A 17,236-nucleotide genomic window follows, 5' to 3' on the forward strand; every position below is an offset into this window, starting at 1 on the left:
ATCTGTAGTATGTCAGAGGGAGCTAAAGAAGAGAAAGCTCAAAATTGTAGATGAATACACACATAAACTAAAAGTAAATCAAGTTCCTTTGTTTATACGAAGAGATCTGATTGACAAGTAGACATAAGCTAGCCACCCCTTTTCCTGAAATTATAGAAGCCTCAGTTTCATTTATGTACCTTTTGTCAGGGTGCAGGTTTTTTTTAAGTACGGTAAATTATTATGAGTAATTTTACAAAACTTGTAGCCTTGGGAGCAAGAGAATTCAACTCCTGCTCATTTTGAACAAGCTGCACTAAAGGTGCGAATAAATGCATGTATGAATGTCTCCATCCTTAGGAGTAGAGAGGCTGGTACCATTCACATTCTGTCCATAGAATTGATGCTTCTTTCACTAAAATCAGGTGACTATCTGATAAGATGAACTTTGGCTCTGTCTGCCAAGAAGAGCACAGACAATTACTTGGTTTTGCTACGGTACTCTGAAGTAAATGTGGATCGTAGATCTAATAACATATTACCCTGTAGGAGGTAATAGAATAACTGTTTGTTTTTCATATATATTAATTCTAAAAGTAGGAAAAATATCTTCTTTTTAGATCTAACTTACAAGCATGAGTGTATCAGATCAATCGCATAGTATTTCCGGACGTGAATAGTGAACGTGACATTAATTTGTTCATAATAAAAACGTGACACGGGTAACATGTGAAGGTAGTTTTGCGTTCTAGTATGATGGCCAGTCTCGCCTAAATTACCAGACACTCGAAGATTTGGTTATTTTTGATGGCACGTAACAAACAAATAGGTACAAGATGACATGTGTGTTCCTTTTCTAGGTTTGATTTGAATCATACAATATTTGTTTGTGTTGAGATGGCCGGCATTTTTTTTCATGATGCCGTGTGCGTGAGGAGCTGAGCATGAAAGCTGCATGAGGTGTTGAAACGGAAGCTGCATGATTGACGGAATGTTGTTGGGATTTTTTTCCTATTTATTCTAAATGAAAATTCTAAAAATCAACGGCTATGATTTCTTTCGCCTCTCTTACCTCCTAGGAGGTAGTAATTGGAGTACAGTAGCAAGGCCCTTACAAAAAACATAAAAGGGACACCAAAGTTGAGGAGGCAGCCATATGAAGCTTTGACCCATAATAGATGCATCTAATCACAAGCTCCAAGACATGGTCACATGTGTAGGCCATTGACACAAATGACTTGCACACTACCTTGTGCTCTCTTCCCCATAAATTTGTTGCACCACAGAGGGGGAAAAGAAAGATAAAACGAAATCACTCACAGCTAAGCATCTCTCTGCACTCACTCACTCTCTAAAACAAATCATTGACAACATCACTTTCTCTCTACACCCATAGACATGTCATGATGACATATATATAGGCCATGGAGAGCAAGAGAGTTTCACCTCTGCAACAACAGTAGCTGCACAAGAACACGGCCGTGCGAGCCCCTCCATGTCCTGGCACCGCGAGTGCACGCGTGCATGGATCTAACAATGTCAACCACGACGACGTCCACGTCCCCAGCGCCCGACCATGACCTCGGTCACCACCTCCCCTCCTCCACCTCCTTCGTGATCCCGCCAGCATCGTCGCCGGCGGCGGCAATGCCACCGCCGTCGGCTCTGCCGCCTACGATCCCCGCCTGCGACCCGCACGACGGGCCGGCGAGCCTGCAGCTCATCGAGGACCTGACCACCCACGCCGGCGCCATCCAGCGGCGCGTCCTCCGCGAGATCCTCGCCATGAACGCGGGCACGGATTACGTCCGCGGCTTCCTCGGCGCCGACGCCGAGGCGCGCGGCGCCGACGAGCTCGCAGCCGTGTTCAAGGAGCGCGTGCCGGTCGTGGAGTACGAGGACGTCAAGCCGTACATCGAGCGCATCGCCAACGGCGCCCCCTCGTCGCTTATCTCCTCCAAGACCATCACCGAGCTCCTCACGAGGTACGTGCTGCTGCTGATGCACAAAATTAAGCTCGCACACATCGTTCTAGACGTCGTCGGAATTCCGGCCGGCCACTGACGGTGCTAGCTCCTGGTGGTCTGTTCGTGCGAGCGCAGCTCCGGCACGTCCGGCGGGCAGCCGAAGCTGATGCCGTCGACGGAGGAGGAGCTCGACCGCAAGACCTTCCTCTACAACCTCCTCATCCCCGTCATGAACAAGTAGGTGTCCATGGCACATGCTGCAACACTGATTAGCTCCAGTGAGTGACCTGACCGTGGCATGTCGATCGGCGTACGTGCAGGTACGTGGCAGGCCTGGACGAGGGGCGGTGCATGTACCTGCTGTTCGTGAAGCCGGAGATCACGACGCCGTCGGGGCTGGTGGCGCGGCCGGTGCTGACGAGCTACTACAAGAGCCGGCACTTCCGGGAGCGGCCGGACAGCCCGTACACGCGGTACACGAGCCCGAACGAGACGATCCTGTGCCCGGACAGCGCGCAGAGCATGTACGCGCAGCTGCTCTGCGGCCTCGCCCGCCGCGGCGAGGTGCTCCGCGTCGGCGCCGTCTTCGCCTCCGCCTTCCTCCGCGCCGTCAAGTTCCTCGAGGGGCATTGGCGCGCGCTCTGCAACGACATCCGCGCCGGCCGCGTCGACGGGTCCCGCGTCACCGACCCGGCGTGCCGGGAGGCCGTGGCCAGGGTCGTGGCGCGGCCGGACCCGGCGCTGGCCGACGCCATCGCCGCCGAGTGCGCGGCGGCGTCGTGGCGGGGCATCGTGCGGCGGCTCTGGCCGCGGACCAAGTACATCGACGTCATCGTGACGGGGTCGATGGCGCAGTACATCCCGCTGCTGGAGTTCTACGGCGGCGGCCTGCCGCTGGTGTCGACCATGTACGCGTCGTCGGAGTGCTTCTTCGGGATCAACCTCCGGCCGCTGGACCGGCCGGAGGACGTCGCGTACACGCTGCTGCCCAACATGTGCTACTACGAGTTCGTCAAGGTGGAGAAAGACGGCGAGGAGGTCCGGGACGGGAAGGTGGTGGACCTCGTCGACGTCGAGATCGGCGGCCACTACGAGCTCGTCGTCACCACCTTCACAGGTGCGAATTTCTTCCTCGTCTCCTTCAATTATTTTCCTTGTTGCATTTATGTGGCTGGATGCATGTATGTACTTCTAACCGATGCACTGGATCGGAGGTTGTTAGAATTGCACTGGTTCAAGGCCGTCCGATGATCCCAAATCAACGGTGGAGAGCACGTAACAACTAGACAAGTGTCTAGTTTGCCAAAGTTTTCTTTTTCCGTAACTGAGCATATTTTTCTTTAAGAAAAAGAGTTTCCTGCTAAAGTTATGCCATTCAAAAAAAATGCAGCATGATGGCCCACCCGTCATAGATACAGTTTCTTATTAAGTTTAACCTAAGGTTATCCAAATGATTTAACAAACCCTGGCACAACTTAAATTCTTACGCCACGCCTTAGCTTAAAAAGTTTTGTGAGCTATATAACTTCTTGAAACCAGACATGTCATGGAAATAAATTGCTTAGCACCCCGGTTTTGCTGGTTGTGCAAAAAAGAAAAGCTTGACTGTTTTTTTATCAATCACATTTTCCTGAAATGACTTGGTGCTAGTTCATATAACTGAATTGGGTCTGCACTTTTTGCTGAAAATGAAATTAAAAGCAAGTTGGCAACTTTTTTTTATGTGATACCACGCTAGCATGATGGATATCTGCATGTCAAAGATAAGTAGTGCAGGTGTCTTGGATGGAAATAAAGATGAAGGCCTTTTATTTGTTTTGCTTTCTACCAGTTGTTTAGTTTTTGTTTGGCTTTTTGCGGTCTCCTCGCTGTTCCCTCCACTGTTGGACAGAAGTGAGTCTTGCTTCCCTCAGCCACAGTGCACTGCTTCCATATTTTATATGCCTTAGGTTTCTTCACGCTGCACTAATCTTCGCTCCTGCCGATATTTTTTTTTACTTTTTTCACACTTTCATCATTAAGTAAAATTGGAATGTTTTACTCCCTATTTAAGTGGTGCATGCATTATCTGGCAGCACAATGCCCATTTGTTTTTTGCATTTTAGGTTAAAGGAATTAAATAAATCACATATTATTATATTGTGCACCCATTATTTTTCTTCTGTAGTGTTCCAAAAAGTAATCAAGTGGAGCTTGGTGATTTGACCAAATTATGTAGGTATATATAGCTGTAATTTGGGATCACCCACTTGGCCAATGGTGTGTCAGATTCTTGACTCCCAGTTTCCCACTAGCTTATTTTATTAACGACACAATCACTTCCACTGAATTACTGAAAGTACACTCATTCCAAAGGTATATAACCTCCCTCCTAGCTTTCATGTTTGGATTGACAGTACACTAACTTTCACCAGACAAGGAGATATTTGTAGCTTCATTTTGATTAGAGGGAGTTGATTAGAAAGGTCAGGTCAGACATGCATGTCTATCCATTGCTGGGGTAAGATGATACCTTTTCGTCAAAATCAGTAAATAATTTGCTTTATTGCCTCCAGGCATAAATGATATTTAATACTATTGCCTCCTTTGGAAAATCGAAAAAATACATTTTCAATATTTACTGCTTTTCTTTAAGAAATAAAACGCTGAGTCTAGAGATGTTATTGTAAATGCTAGTCTCTTCTAGAAACATGCTGGGGTAAAGAACAAGAATACAATTTATCTCCTGTAGCAGGAGCTAGGTAATACTAACAAAAAAAAACCAAAAGGCTATGGAAGAATCAACCAATAATACATGCCACAAGAACAAGAGAAGATCCAGATGTGATATGTGAATAAATGATATCCAGTCAATGTGACCTCCATCCCAACCCCACAACCTTCATTTATTAGCTCCATCTCACAGTCTTGCACTTCCATGAATAAACTGAACTCTGCACATCACTTGATGGATCCATGATACCTTAAACTATATTCCTGAGGGGAAAGTGATTAATGCAGTGGATCAAATAGATAGCCACTGCATGTGGAAATGCTGCACAGAAGTGTGCTAGTGGGGGCACAAAGTCAAAGTGCTCATTATTGTTGTAGAGATGTGTGTTCCCAACAATTGGAGGTCACCTCAAGATTTTTTTTTAACATTCAACTGAAGTTATAGAAGGAACGTTATCAATTCCTTCATTATGTCCTTCTTCTTGACTGAAACTATATATAGACAATTAGGACATCTACATGTGGCCTCCAATTTGACAATTTGACAAGCAATGCTTATAATAATTATTATATTACCTTATTAAAAGGAAACAGCAATATGCATGTGGTGAAAGTATTTTTTTTTCCAAAATGAATGTAGTAATATATACCAATCCTCTGTTGTCAATCTAGATAAAACTCTAGATATTCACTGTCAAAAATAAAAATGTTTGTCTTTTGAAAAATTTGAATGGACTTTATCTATGCTCGCAGAAAAAAATCTAAAAGAACAAGGATTCTTTCTGGTGTATGCATTCACTTTATCCAAGCACTATCGTTTCTTCAACTGATGAATCAAATAGCATTGCATTTTTCATCCCTTTTCCCTTTGTTTTAGAGAAGAACTATACAATGTGAATCTGAATACCTCAATGAACAGACGGATGGTCCGATCAGCATGATCAGTCCTTCACCCTTTTTTTTTCATTGATCATGGACGCCATGGACTGACGGGGGTGTATGTGCGTGGCGCAGGCCTGTACCGGTACCGCGTGGGCGACATCCTGCAGGTGTCGGGGTTCCACAACGCGGCGCCGCAGTTCCGGTTCGTGCACCGCCGCAACGTGGTGCTCAGCGTGGACACCGACAAGACCTCCGAGGACGACCTCCTCCGCGCCGTCACCGCCGCCAAGCGCCTCCTCGCGCCGCTCGGCGCCATCCTCTCCGAGTACACGGCCTACGCCGACACGGCCTCCATCCCGGGCCACTACGTCCTCTTCTGGGAGCTCACCCCGCCGCCGCTGCCCGCCTCCGGCGACGGCGACGCCGAAGCCGCGGCGGCCCGCGTCATGGCCGCGTGCTGCGCCGAGGTGGAGGCCGGGCTGGACGCCGTGTACCGGCGGTGCCGGAGCCGCGACCGGTCCGTGGGCCCGCTGGAGATCCGCGTGGTGAACCCCGGCGCCTTCGACGCGCTCATGGACCTCTGCGTCTCCCACGGCTCCTCCGTGAACCAGTACAAGACGCCGCGCTGCATCAAGCACCCCGACGCCATCGCCGTCCTGGAGGCGCGCGTCGTCGGCAGGTTCTTCAGCGACGCCGTGCCGCACTGGGAGCCGCCGTTCCAGGCCGACGCCGCGGGTGCCGACGGCGCCGGCGTCACCGCCACCGCTAGCTTAAACGAGGGGACGCCGGCGTGATCGAGGTGTGTCTTACGCAGCGCATAAGAGGGCCAGCAGCGCACGGACGGTTTCAATTCCCTTGATTACGTAGATAATTGTTAATTGTCGATGTGCATGATGTCAGTCTGATGTGATGTTCAGTTCACGGGATCGGAGTGCGTGAATCGTGTTTATCGCTCTAGTGTTGTTCAATTGCATTTGAGAATTGATCATTTGTTCTTGTCAACTGGTCATTGACTCACTAGTGTTGTCATCAATTCTTGGAATATCTTCGAGGCAAATCATGGTTCCCTTCTGATAGACTTGCTCTTGCCATTTCATAAAGTTTCGGATGAATATAAACTTTAAAAGAAAATTTCGATGAGGCGTACAACTTTTAAGTAGAATTTGTTATTTTTGAAGTCGTTTATATTACCCCGTCCTAAAAAAATACAAATCTAGGTTTGAACTGAGTTAAACTTCCTTAAATTTGACTAAATTTATAAAAAATATTTTTAACTTTGATGACTCTAAATAGATATATCATGAAAATATTTTCATGGTAAATCTAATTATAATTATTTGGTATCATATTAGTTTTTTATATATATTTGGTCAAAGTTGAGAGATTGATTTGGTGGAAAAGCTAAAATTGTATTTTTTTTTTAGGACGGAGTGAGTACGTCAGAATAGAGGACCAAAATCTTAGGAAAAAAATCCACAGCAGTAAAACATGCAGCGGTAATAAAATACAGGTGGGAAGATATATCTAGGTTGGAAGCCAAGACCGCGCACACACGTATTTCGTTCAAAAAACACGTGACTTCTATGACCGTGTGTACATGTAGCTTTGGGGTGCCTTTGGGTCTAGAAAAGAACATTTGCATCACTGTCGCCTGCATCTCACATACATTCACAGTTACCTATATAAGCATCACTAACATCGATGAGAATTACTCACTCCATTCCAAAATATAGATTTTATTTTAACTTTTTTAGATTCATAGTATTTGTTATGTATCTAGTAAAGTTTATAAATATAGAAAGTTAAAACGATATATATTTTGAAATGGAGGGAGTAGAAACCAACACGAATAAGTCTTAGTTGGCTCCGTTGATGTTGAGAAAAAGCGGTATGCTTCTCATAGCGTGACATGTTAACTTTAGAGAGATAATGAAAACTCTCTAGCTCAGTAATGGTTATCTTCTTCATTAATCGTGAACCTCCCTCGAAGAACTAATTAGTCCCGCTTTGTGATATAAATGGCTCCTGGCTGTTACGATTTATTAAAGTCCAAGCAAGCAGATGCTGCTGCTCGGGACTGCGATAAATGTAGTAAGGGCCTTCCAGTTTATTCACAATGCATGGGTCTCTGATGGGCTTATTCCTCACAGGCAGGGATATCATGGAGGCCCATTGATGATGGATACCTCCACAAAACCGTTCATGGCTGGCATGATGTTGCTATTTGTTTTTAACTATTGTTGAGCAATGACATAATAACATGTCAATTCAGCGAAAAAGAAAAATGAGTGACACAACCTGTTTTTAATAAAATGTAAATAATAACAGAAAAAATCGAGCAAAAGCACATAGGAAAATCAATTGATTTCAGTTAGTATCAAAAGCGCAGAGCATGAAGCACGTGTTTCTCACATGACTCTTCCTTGATGGCCAAATAAAGGTATAAACGGATTGGACACGACGGATATAGTCAATATCATTTTTTTTCTTCTCGTTTTCCTTCAAGTTCGGAGCCTAGCCATCGGATATAGATACAAATCCGGTCATGCGGATTACGCGGGTTGCGAATATGGGATACTCCTATAACATAATCACATCGTAGCAACATCTAGCAACAGCAATGTAATGTTTGTCTTGGTACATGTTCATATATGGCTACTGACGTTTCTCATCTCAGTACATACCTGTAGAAAGACTGACTAGAAAATATAATTTTACTTGTCATGAATACTTGGGGAAATAAAAGTAGAGAGCTAACGGAATTAAGTACGACAGGTAACCTAAAGTACGGTCCTTAGGGACCAGATCAGGTGATCAACCTACCTTGAGCAGACGGTCCGGCCTAATCAGGCAGACACGCAGGCAAGACCGACCCACCAGCGAAAGAAGCTCCGACGACCTGGCAACGACCGGGTCCGCAGCACGTGGCGCCTCCCCAACCCATAACGCCACGGGAGGGGTCGAGAAGCCCGAGTCGGCCCCGGAAGGTGGGTTCGACCCCAAGGCGATCTAGGGAAGGCGCGGGGCGGCATTAATTGCTCTGACCCCGACAAGATGTGCATGCACACCCCTCGCCCAACAGCCAGGGTAGGGACACCGTCTACGGACCGAAGGACCGGAGGGACGTCCCGGGTCAGCCTGACCATCAGGACTCCACGACCGGCGCTCACGCCGGCCGCGCTCCCTTGACAGAGCCGACATGACAGCCTATACCAGGTCACCCTCCGTCGTCAGGAGTAGGGTGATGGGGGAGCGTCGCGCTAGCAGGCCCCACCTTGGACCGTGCGGCTAGGGGAGAACAAGACGCCTGACCTCCCAAGCCCCGCGAGAAAGGCCGGGCTAGCCGACCAAACGAGAGGCCCGCCCCCGGCGCATCAGGGTGGGGACGTTCCGCAAGTACGACGGCGCCATCCCCTACCACGGGGACAAGGCGTAGGGCCGAGGACATGATAGGCGGCGCCATGATCTGGGCGAACAAGACTGGTCTTGGAGAGCGGCGGAGCACGATTGACCAGAGGGTTCCGGGCAGGACACGTGTAGGGCAGCTGACCTCGCCTTAGGAACACCATTCCTGGGAGGTGAGGCACCTCCTTATCTCATGCAATATAGTCCAGCCCACCGCGTATATAAGGTGGAGCTGAGCCTTCTTCGTCTCTCGCAACCACACATAGGCACACACCGCTTGCAAGCGTCCCGTTGTAAGCATCCAGCATTCGAACGTGAGGAACACGAAGAACACCACCCTATACTGGGCGTAGGGTCATTTCCAAAATCAATCTAAATCCTCACTTTCGTCTATTAGCCATCGACCCACAGAGAAGTATGGCGCTAAATTTATTAGTCGGTGATCGAAACACCGATAACAAGTCAAAAGAAAAACCATATAAAAAAAATTAAGGCCTGAGCACAGCAGTAGCAGTCTAGCAGATCTCAAAAGAAAAACCATATAAAAAAAATTAAGGCCTGAGCACAGCAGTAGCAGTCTAGCAGATCAGCATGGGCCATAATAGGCCACCTACCTACATACGACTTGACAGCTAATTAACAGAAAATAACAAATATATTTTTTGAAATAAGAGGGGAGGGTTCCCCTACTCTGGTTATATATATTAATACAAGAAAAGAGTTATTTGCATGAAAAAAAAAGAATTACATAATGCTGTCACCCAATCAAGTAAACTAGGAAAGTATTGCTCTTTACTCTATGGATAACCATGGCAAATTCGTGCATAAAACTTGATTTGTTGATCTGAACCGAGAAGAGATGGCCATTGAAGATAACATTGTCGCGGAAGTCTAGATGCTCCGTGACATCAACATTATTATTTCCATGAAGTAGGGTGCTGAAATCTGTTGCCAGAGACGTTCAAGGGATTCAAAAGGGGAGCAGGTTGGAGAGATTAGAGTATTTATGTTTGGGAGAAGTTTAGTTTACATCGTCGAACTATTATAAAAGTCCGATTTTCAACTTTTTACTACAAAATCAGATAATTGAGGCCATACATTGTCAAAACCGAACAAATTTAGCCCTTTGACTGGTTTCAAAGGTATTTTTTTATTTTATGAAACTTAAAAATATTCAAGTTTAAACTAAAAAATCATAAGTAATTTATTTTAAATAAAAAATATGAAATAAGTGCTAGTATTTTTTAAAAATATAATCTATCTATTGGCACTTTACTTGTCAGTTATTTATATCCAATTTTTTCATGCTCCTAGTATTTATTGGCTTGTAGTTATGCTTATTATTTTTAATAAAGAAGATACAAATAAAGCAACAACAGATAGCTTAAGTTTTTAGAAAAACTTTGATCCTCGTTTCATTATTTTCTGATTTAAAATAAATTAGTTTTGAATTTTTAGATCTAACTAGAATTTTTTAATTTTTTTGAAAAATACAAAACCACCTTTGAAACCATATAAAGGACCAAATTTGTCCGGTTTCGATAGTTGGATGTCTCTTGTTATCCGGTTTTGTAGTTGGAGGTTGAAAAATCATAATTTTACGATAATTCGAGGATGTAAGCTGAACTTTTCTTTTGATCTTAGCACTTGCAACCGTTTGTTGCATACTAAACTCGACTCTGAGCCACCGCACGAATGCAAGGAATACGAAACTTTAGACAGGTTCTTGCCACCGAGAGCGTAATATCCAACATCCTATGTGGGGGTTTTGAGTTTGTCGATGAAGTCGTCGAAGTCACAATCGAATGCCTTCAGCTCCCTGGGGTTGATGCGCTGAAGGGTGGTTTCTGCAAGATTGATGCAGTTTATGATACCTTGGTTAACTCGGTCGATGCCAGAGAAGATGTTGCCGGTGGCGATAGAAGGATGGTGAGGAGTCTCAGAGCGGTTCCGTGTCGAGGACGCCGGGTCAGGCTGATGGGGAGCGGCTTTCGCGAGCTTGATGCATTCGGCGATGTCATCATCCACCTGATCTATCCCGATGATTAGATCATCAGGACTGATCAAGAGGTGAGGATTTGCCTTAATATGACTTGCGTTGGTTCCAATTGGATCGGAAAGTTTGATCCCACCGAGATCATCATCAAGGTTGTCGATGTCATGGCTGGATGATGGAGCAGATGCCTCCGGCTTCTTGGGGTTGGCCAGGTGGATGTTGAAACCACCTGAGTCATTGGTGATGCGGACCCAAGAGCTAAAGGTGACCATGGTGCCCTCGTCGGGCACGACGCTGGTGAAGTTGAAAGATGCCATTGAGTTCTCCGGTGGATGCTTGATGAACATCCTACCTGGTGCACCAGCTGTCGGTGTTTAACCTCCAAACCCACCGAGGGATACCCCTGAGGTGGTAGATTGTAGGTGCGGTGTCGTCGAGATCAGGAACTCGAAGGTGCAAGGAACACGAAACTTTAGACAGGTTCGGACCACCGAGAGCGTAATACCCTACATCCTGTGTGGTGGTTTGTATTGCCTTAGATGATGATTGATTTTTGATATGTCTCTATCTGGAGGGGGTCCCTATCCACCCTTATATAGTCTTGGGGGACAAGGTTATATGGAAATCCTAGCCTGATACTAGCTTTGGAGTACTACCTGAGTACTACTCGGGTAGTTTCCTTCTATTCCGATTAGTCCTACTCATACAAAGTAGTTACAACTGGTGTAGGGTGTGGGCCATGTCCCATCCCTTATCCTAGAATATGTACGCCATGTGTGCAGCCCTGTGGCCCCGGATCTGACAAGCCCCCGAGCTCTTCGTAGTCGAGTACTGCATGCTTCCGAGTACTTCTGAAGGGATCTTCGAGTTCTCCCGAACTCCATCTTGAAAGTGTCTTCCGAGTACTTCCTTGGCTGCTTCAAGGCTGTGAGGTGGTTATGCCCTAAGTAGTTTTCAAGCCTTATTTTATATGGGGTGCGATGAAAGTCGCACTCCATATGGAGTAGCCCCATGCCTTAGGTTAAATCGAAAAATCAGGCTGAGGGTCAAATTAGTGTTGAATCTTCTGCCTTAATCTTCCAAAAATTTAAAAAATAAGTCGTTGATGACACGTGTTCCGCAGCCCCCGAGCCTTAAATCCAAATCTCAAGGTTTGGAAAAAAGGATCCAAAAGATCGTTGTATGCATTGTTTAAAAATTTAAGAATTTGACTTGATGGTTAAAATGGGCAAATTTAGAAATTTGAAAAACCTTATTTTCCGGAATGAGATCCCTGAAAAAATGGTTAAAACAAATAACTTCTCAAAGGAGCCCTAAATTACCGTTCAAATCAAATCGTATCCTGAGAAAATCTCTTCAGATTCCGCACAGTGATACACCGAGTTGTTTCCTGCACCCAGCCTCGAGCATGAGAGCTAGATGAGTTGCCGAAGGTATGCCGAGTAGCCTTGTTGCACTCAGTCCCCGAGCATGGGAGCTAGACGAGCCACCGAAGGTACGCTGAGTGCCTTGTCGCGCCCAGCCCCCGAGCATGGGGGTCGGCCGAGTCAGAAGAGATACACCACATGGTCAGCGGCGCCAGCCCTCGAGCCTGGGGGTCGGCCAAGTCGCCTCTAGCACGCCGATTGGTCTGTGCCGATGACGTGATATCAAAGTAAGGCAGTTCTCGGGAGCATATATCACCCAGCGGCATTATCTAAGTCTGATCCCTTAGCTTGATTCATGGGCGATTGTCAACGAAGCCGCAATAGTTGTTGATGAAGCCAACTAGTCGGAGTCAATTCTTACTAGTTTCAGTCAAACAGAGTAGTTGGGGTCGTCATCGGTGTGTCAGTGGCGCGAGCAGGAGTCGTGCTGAGTAGTCGAGGTAGTCAGCGACGCAAGCTGAAGTCGTGCTGAATAGTCGTTGTAGTCGGCGACGCAAGCTGGAGTTGTGCCGAGTAGGCGAAGAGTAGCAGCAGCTGCGGTACACACCGTAGCCTGACGGAGATCAGCGTACAGGGTGAGACGGAGTCACACAGCTGCACAGCCTTCTTGGGCAGATGCCATCGGGATTTGGATGTGACTCAAATTTCATGGACTCCAGGTAGATAGGAGCCGCATTTCATAGCCTGAATACGAGTCGGGTACTCTCTTCCCCCAGATTGTATTTCATCCAACCCGAGAAGTCCTGGTGCAGCACGAGTTAAAGTCGTGTCGAGAGTGGACTCCTTCTAGATCTTCTTAGCTAGGTCAGGAAGTATAGGAGCAAGGCCCCTTCAGTAATATAGAGTACTAGTCGGAAACTAGTAAACTTAGTGTTACTTGAAGTATGGAACAAGGCCCCTTCAGTAATGCAGACTACGCGTAGTACTAGTTGGTAACTAGTAAACGCAATATTACTGGAAGTATAGGAGCGAGGCCCCTTCAATAATATAGAGTACTAGTCGGGAACTGGTAATCAAAATGTTACTAGGAAGATGGGAACAAAGCCCCTTCAGTAATGCAGACTATGCGTAATACTAGTCGGGAAACTGGAAGTACGGGAGCGAGGCCCCTTCAGTAACATAGAGTATTAGTCGGGAACTAGTAAATGTTGTGTTACTAGAAGTATTTGATAGATAATCATGTAGATGCTTTATTTGGCTAATTAATGGGTTCTATTAGTCATTGCCAAATGAGGCGAGCACTTTTGGCAGTTGCATGGCTCGGCTATGATAGGGTTCCCTGAGCTTAGCCTTGAAGAAATTGAATTATTTTCTTCTTTCCCGATCCCATCCCCGGTGGCCCTATCCTTAGCCCCCGAGCGTTGGTAAAAAAAGGTTCCTAACATGAGGAATAGGTGATAAGAGATTGGCTGGAAAAAGGTTGCACTAATTAGGCTGGACATTCATTGGGCATGTATGAGAGTAGTATAGCGAGAAAGTCATGATTAACCTGAATAATAAACATATATGGTGACCCTAACAAGTGGTAAAAAAAGGAGTGCTTTTAGGTTTACAGAACCCCTTGTTTCGAGATATAGTCCCAAAATAATGGTTGAACAAACAATACACCTAAAAGACCCTCAGAAAATCTCCTTGAATCGGGTACTTAATTTATGAATAAATTATTATTCGGGTAGTCCCGTCGCCTTTCTTCGTAGTCTTTGTTGAGTGGCGGAGCTCCCAGGGTCCTTCGAAGGGTTTGACATTCGAAGGTGGAATGCTTGCTCTTCAGATGCCATGGGCATCGCTTGTGGAGAGCCTCCTCGAATCGTTCCTTCGAGCTGAGGGTTTTCTTTCTTCGGGTTGGTTGTTCCCCGACTTCTGGCTTGCGTTTCCGAGTTGTACCCCGGTAGTCGAGGGGGATATGATAGTTGGTGGGGCTGTAGGCCTCCATCTCGTCACGCTCCTGCTGCCTGGTGATGATGATGTTGCGTGCGTCCCGGCCGACGTTGATGATAGTGCGAAGGTCGCTCATGGAGGAATCATAGAGGTTGCTTTGCCTTACTATTGTTGCTCGACTATGCGGTGCCTGCGTTCAGCGCGCTTTGCATTCCTGAGCTTGTGGCGTTCCTTCTAAGCGTCGTCTCCATCTTCTATCTTGATGGTGTTTGTAACATCGAAACTCATCATCATGTCCATGCTTTGGTTGACCGTATCAGAGGTGTAGTCGTTGTTGTCGGTGCAGTAGTCGTCTAATTGGACGTGCTCCAGGCCTTCACTGTCTTTGTCGACATGAATCATGAATACTTCTCGATCCGGCGCGAAGCATTTGGTACTCCGCGCAGACTGAGTTTTCTCTTCGTCGGATGCACCGAGAGGTCTGCCTTCTTGGAGCGGAAGTTCACCAGAGTCAATAATGGATCCTGGTGGGCTTGATTTGAGGAATTTGGAGGGTTTTGAGCCCTTCAATGCTCAAGCCTGCCCGGACGAGTTGGTCCTCTTACCAGACCCTGACAATTGCCTATTATAGGAGTTGCGTAAGTGGCCGAATCCGAGTAGTCGTTGGAAATGGTAGCCCCCCGACGTGCGTTGGCTTCCCCTTCTCTGAGTTGTAGTATTTGATCCAAGTCCTCTTCCAATGCGGAGAGGGTCCTGGGTAGAACAGCCTCATACCGACTTGAGTTCAGTCTAGGGGTTTTGAGTTTGTCGATGAAGTCATCGAAGTCGCAATCGAATGCCTTCGGCTCCCCAGGGTTGATGTGATGAAGGGTGGTTTCTGCAAGATCGATGCAGTTTATGATACCTTGGTCAACTCGATCGATGCTGGAGAAGATGTCGCTGGTGGCGACAGGAGGATGGTGAGGAGTCTCAAAGCGGTTCCGTGTCGAGGACGCCGGGTCAGGCTGATGGAGAGCGGCTTCAGCGAGCTTGATGCATTCAACAATGTCGTCGTCCACCTGATCTATCGTGGCGATTAGATTGTCAAGACTGATCAATGGGCGAGGATTTGCCTTGATATTTCATGCGTAGCTTCCAATTGGATCGAAAAGTTTGATCCCACCGAGATCATCGTCAAGGTTGTCGATGTCGTGGCTAGATTTTGGAGTAGATGCCTCCGGATTCTTGGGGTTGGCCAGATGGTTGTTGAAACCACCTGAGCCATTGGCGATGCGGATCCAAGAGCTGAAGGTGACCGTGGTGCCCTCATCGGGCACGATGCTGGTGAAGTTAAAAGATGCCATCAAATTCTCCGGTGGAGCCTCGATGAATACCCCTACTTGGCGCGCCAACTGTCGATGTTTGACCTTCAAGCCCACTGAGGGATCCCCCGAGGTGGTAGATTATAGGTGGGGTGTTGCTGAGATCAGAAACTCGAAAGTGCAAGGAACACGAAACTTTAGACAGGTTCAGACCACCGAGAGCGTAATACCCTATGTCCTGTGTGGTGGTTTGTATTGCCTTAGATGATGATTGATGGTTGATGTGTCTCTATTTGGAGGGGGTCACTGTCCACCTTTATATAGTCTTGGAGGACAAGGTTACATGAAAATACTAACCCGATACTAACTTAGAAATCATACCCGAGTACTACTCGGATAGTTTCCTTCTATTCCGACCAGCCCTACTCCTGTACGAGTAGTTACAACTAGTGTAGGATGTGAGCCATGTCCCATCTTTTATCCTAGAATATATATGTACGCCTTATACGCAGTCCCGTGACCCCGGGTCTGATACAATTGACAGTTGACACACACCCGTGCTTCTCTCAATAGCTCTGATTTAATTGCCACTGCTTGACTCATTAATTAATTAGGAGCTCCATTGGAAGATCTGTGAAAATGACACAGGATTCCCAACGATAATTGCATGATGTGAAGGTGCCTTCACTGATAGAGATAGCAGGTGCCAGCTGTTGCCCTTTTTGGCATACTTTGTATATATAGTCCTTTTGGTTGAATTGGAATTTCTGCATTTCCTGCTATGATAACTTCTGATGACATTCGCCATCACAGAATAATAATATATAGTTCACTTTAGGGAGGTATAGTAAATCTTATCGCCATTCGATGTCGTAAATACTACATGAAGTTATGATGGTAACTATTATCAGAAAATAACTCACATTTTGCACAATTTACTAGAAAATTAGACTTTTGGACCTATATATATATGGTCAAATTTTCGTTTCCGAACTTGCAAAATTTGCTAAGGGGCACTTATCATCTTGCTTCTTGGATCAGGTGGCTTCTTGCATATGCACACCACCCCATCTCTCGATAAATTATTTGAACAAAATATTATCGTTAATGCGATAATGTTTTTTCCTTCCTTCAAATATTTTCCTCATCAAAATACAATACACTGACCTTTAAAAATTGGGATCTTTCAGACAACTAACCGATGAATAAACTAATGGTTACCCCGCGACATCAGCATTCAAGGAGATAGGGAAAGGAACCCAAGAGCTACTCAGTTAGAACGTGGCTGATCACATGTTTCTCGTTAAGATGATCGGAGAAAGAGTTGAGTACAGCGACCAAACATTACAGTTGGACAAAGCTGAGCTACATACGGAGAGGGTCGAGGTCGTCTTTTCAATGACCTTCCGGCAAGAGCCAAGGAACACCACACATCATTGTTGTTTGGCCTCATCAGCATGCATTGAGACAAGGAGAGAGGAACCCAAGGGTTATACCTATATAGTTCGAACTCGCACTATATTCTTTTCTTGAGAACGTGCATGAGCACGTGTTTCATTAAGAGTTCGGACAGCTGGACCAACCGGCCGGAGCTACTACATATGCAGAGAGGTCGAGGTTGCCATTGCAACAGAACAGACCTTCGAAACAGCCAACAAGCACCGGCCACTACGTGTCCACGTGGGTGCC

General features: G+C 46.3%; 1 protein-coding gene across 1 annotated transcript; it reads left to right on the forward strand.

Moving 5' to 3' along the window:
- Nucleotides 1-1,441: 1,441 nt before the first annotated feature.
- On the forward strand, nucleotides 1,442-6,597 carry LOC112903090 (probable indole-3-acetic acid-amido synthetase GH3.13). The gene is made up of 4 exons (XM_025972305.1): nucleotides 1,442-1,964; nucleotides 2,082-2,183; nucleotides 2,267-3,063; nucleotides 5,673-6,597. Exons 1-4 carry the CDS (start codon nucleotides 1,504-1,506, stop codon nucleotides 6,332-6,334), a joined length of 2,022 nt encoding a protein of 673 aa, XP_025828090.1. The 5' UTR covers nucleotides 1,442-1,503; the 3' UTR covers nucleotides 6,335-6,597.
- Nucleotides 6,598-17,236: the final 10,639 nt, after the last annotated feature.

This window comes from Panicum hallii, chromosome 8, assembly GCF_002211085.1.
Source record: "Panicum hallii strain FIL2 chromosome 8, PHallii_v3.1, whole genome shotgun sequence".
Lineage (NCBI taxonomy): Eukaryota > Viridiplantae > Streptophyta > Magnoliopsida > Poales > Poaceae > Panicum > Panicum hallii.

Bases quoted from the DNA above. Each gene is read 5' to 3' on its own strand.
- LOC112903090 (XM_025972305.1), top strand. From the start codon at position 1,504: ATGGATCTAACAATGTCAACCACGACGACGTCCACGTCCCCAGCGCCC. The intron at 1,965-2,081 runs GTACGTGCTGCT...GTGCGAGCGCAG, and splicing joins ATCACCGAGCTCCTCACGAG to CTCCGGCACGTCCGGCGGGC. The intron at 3,064-5,672 runs GTGCGAATTTCT...TGCGTGGCGCAG, and splicing joins CGTCGTCACCACCTTCACAG to GCCTGTACCGGTACCGCGTG.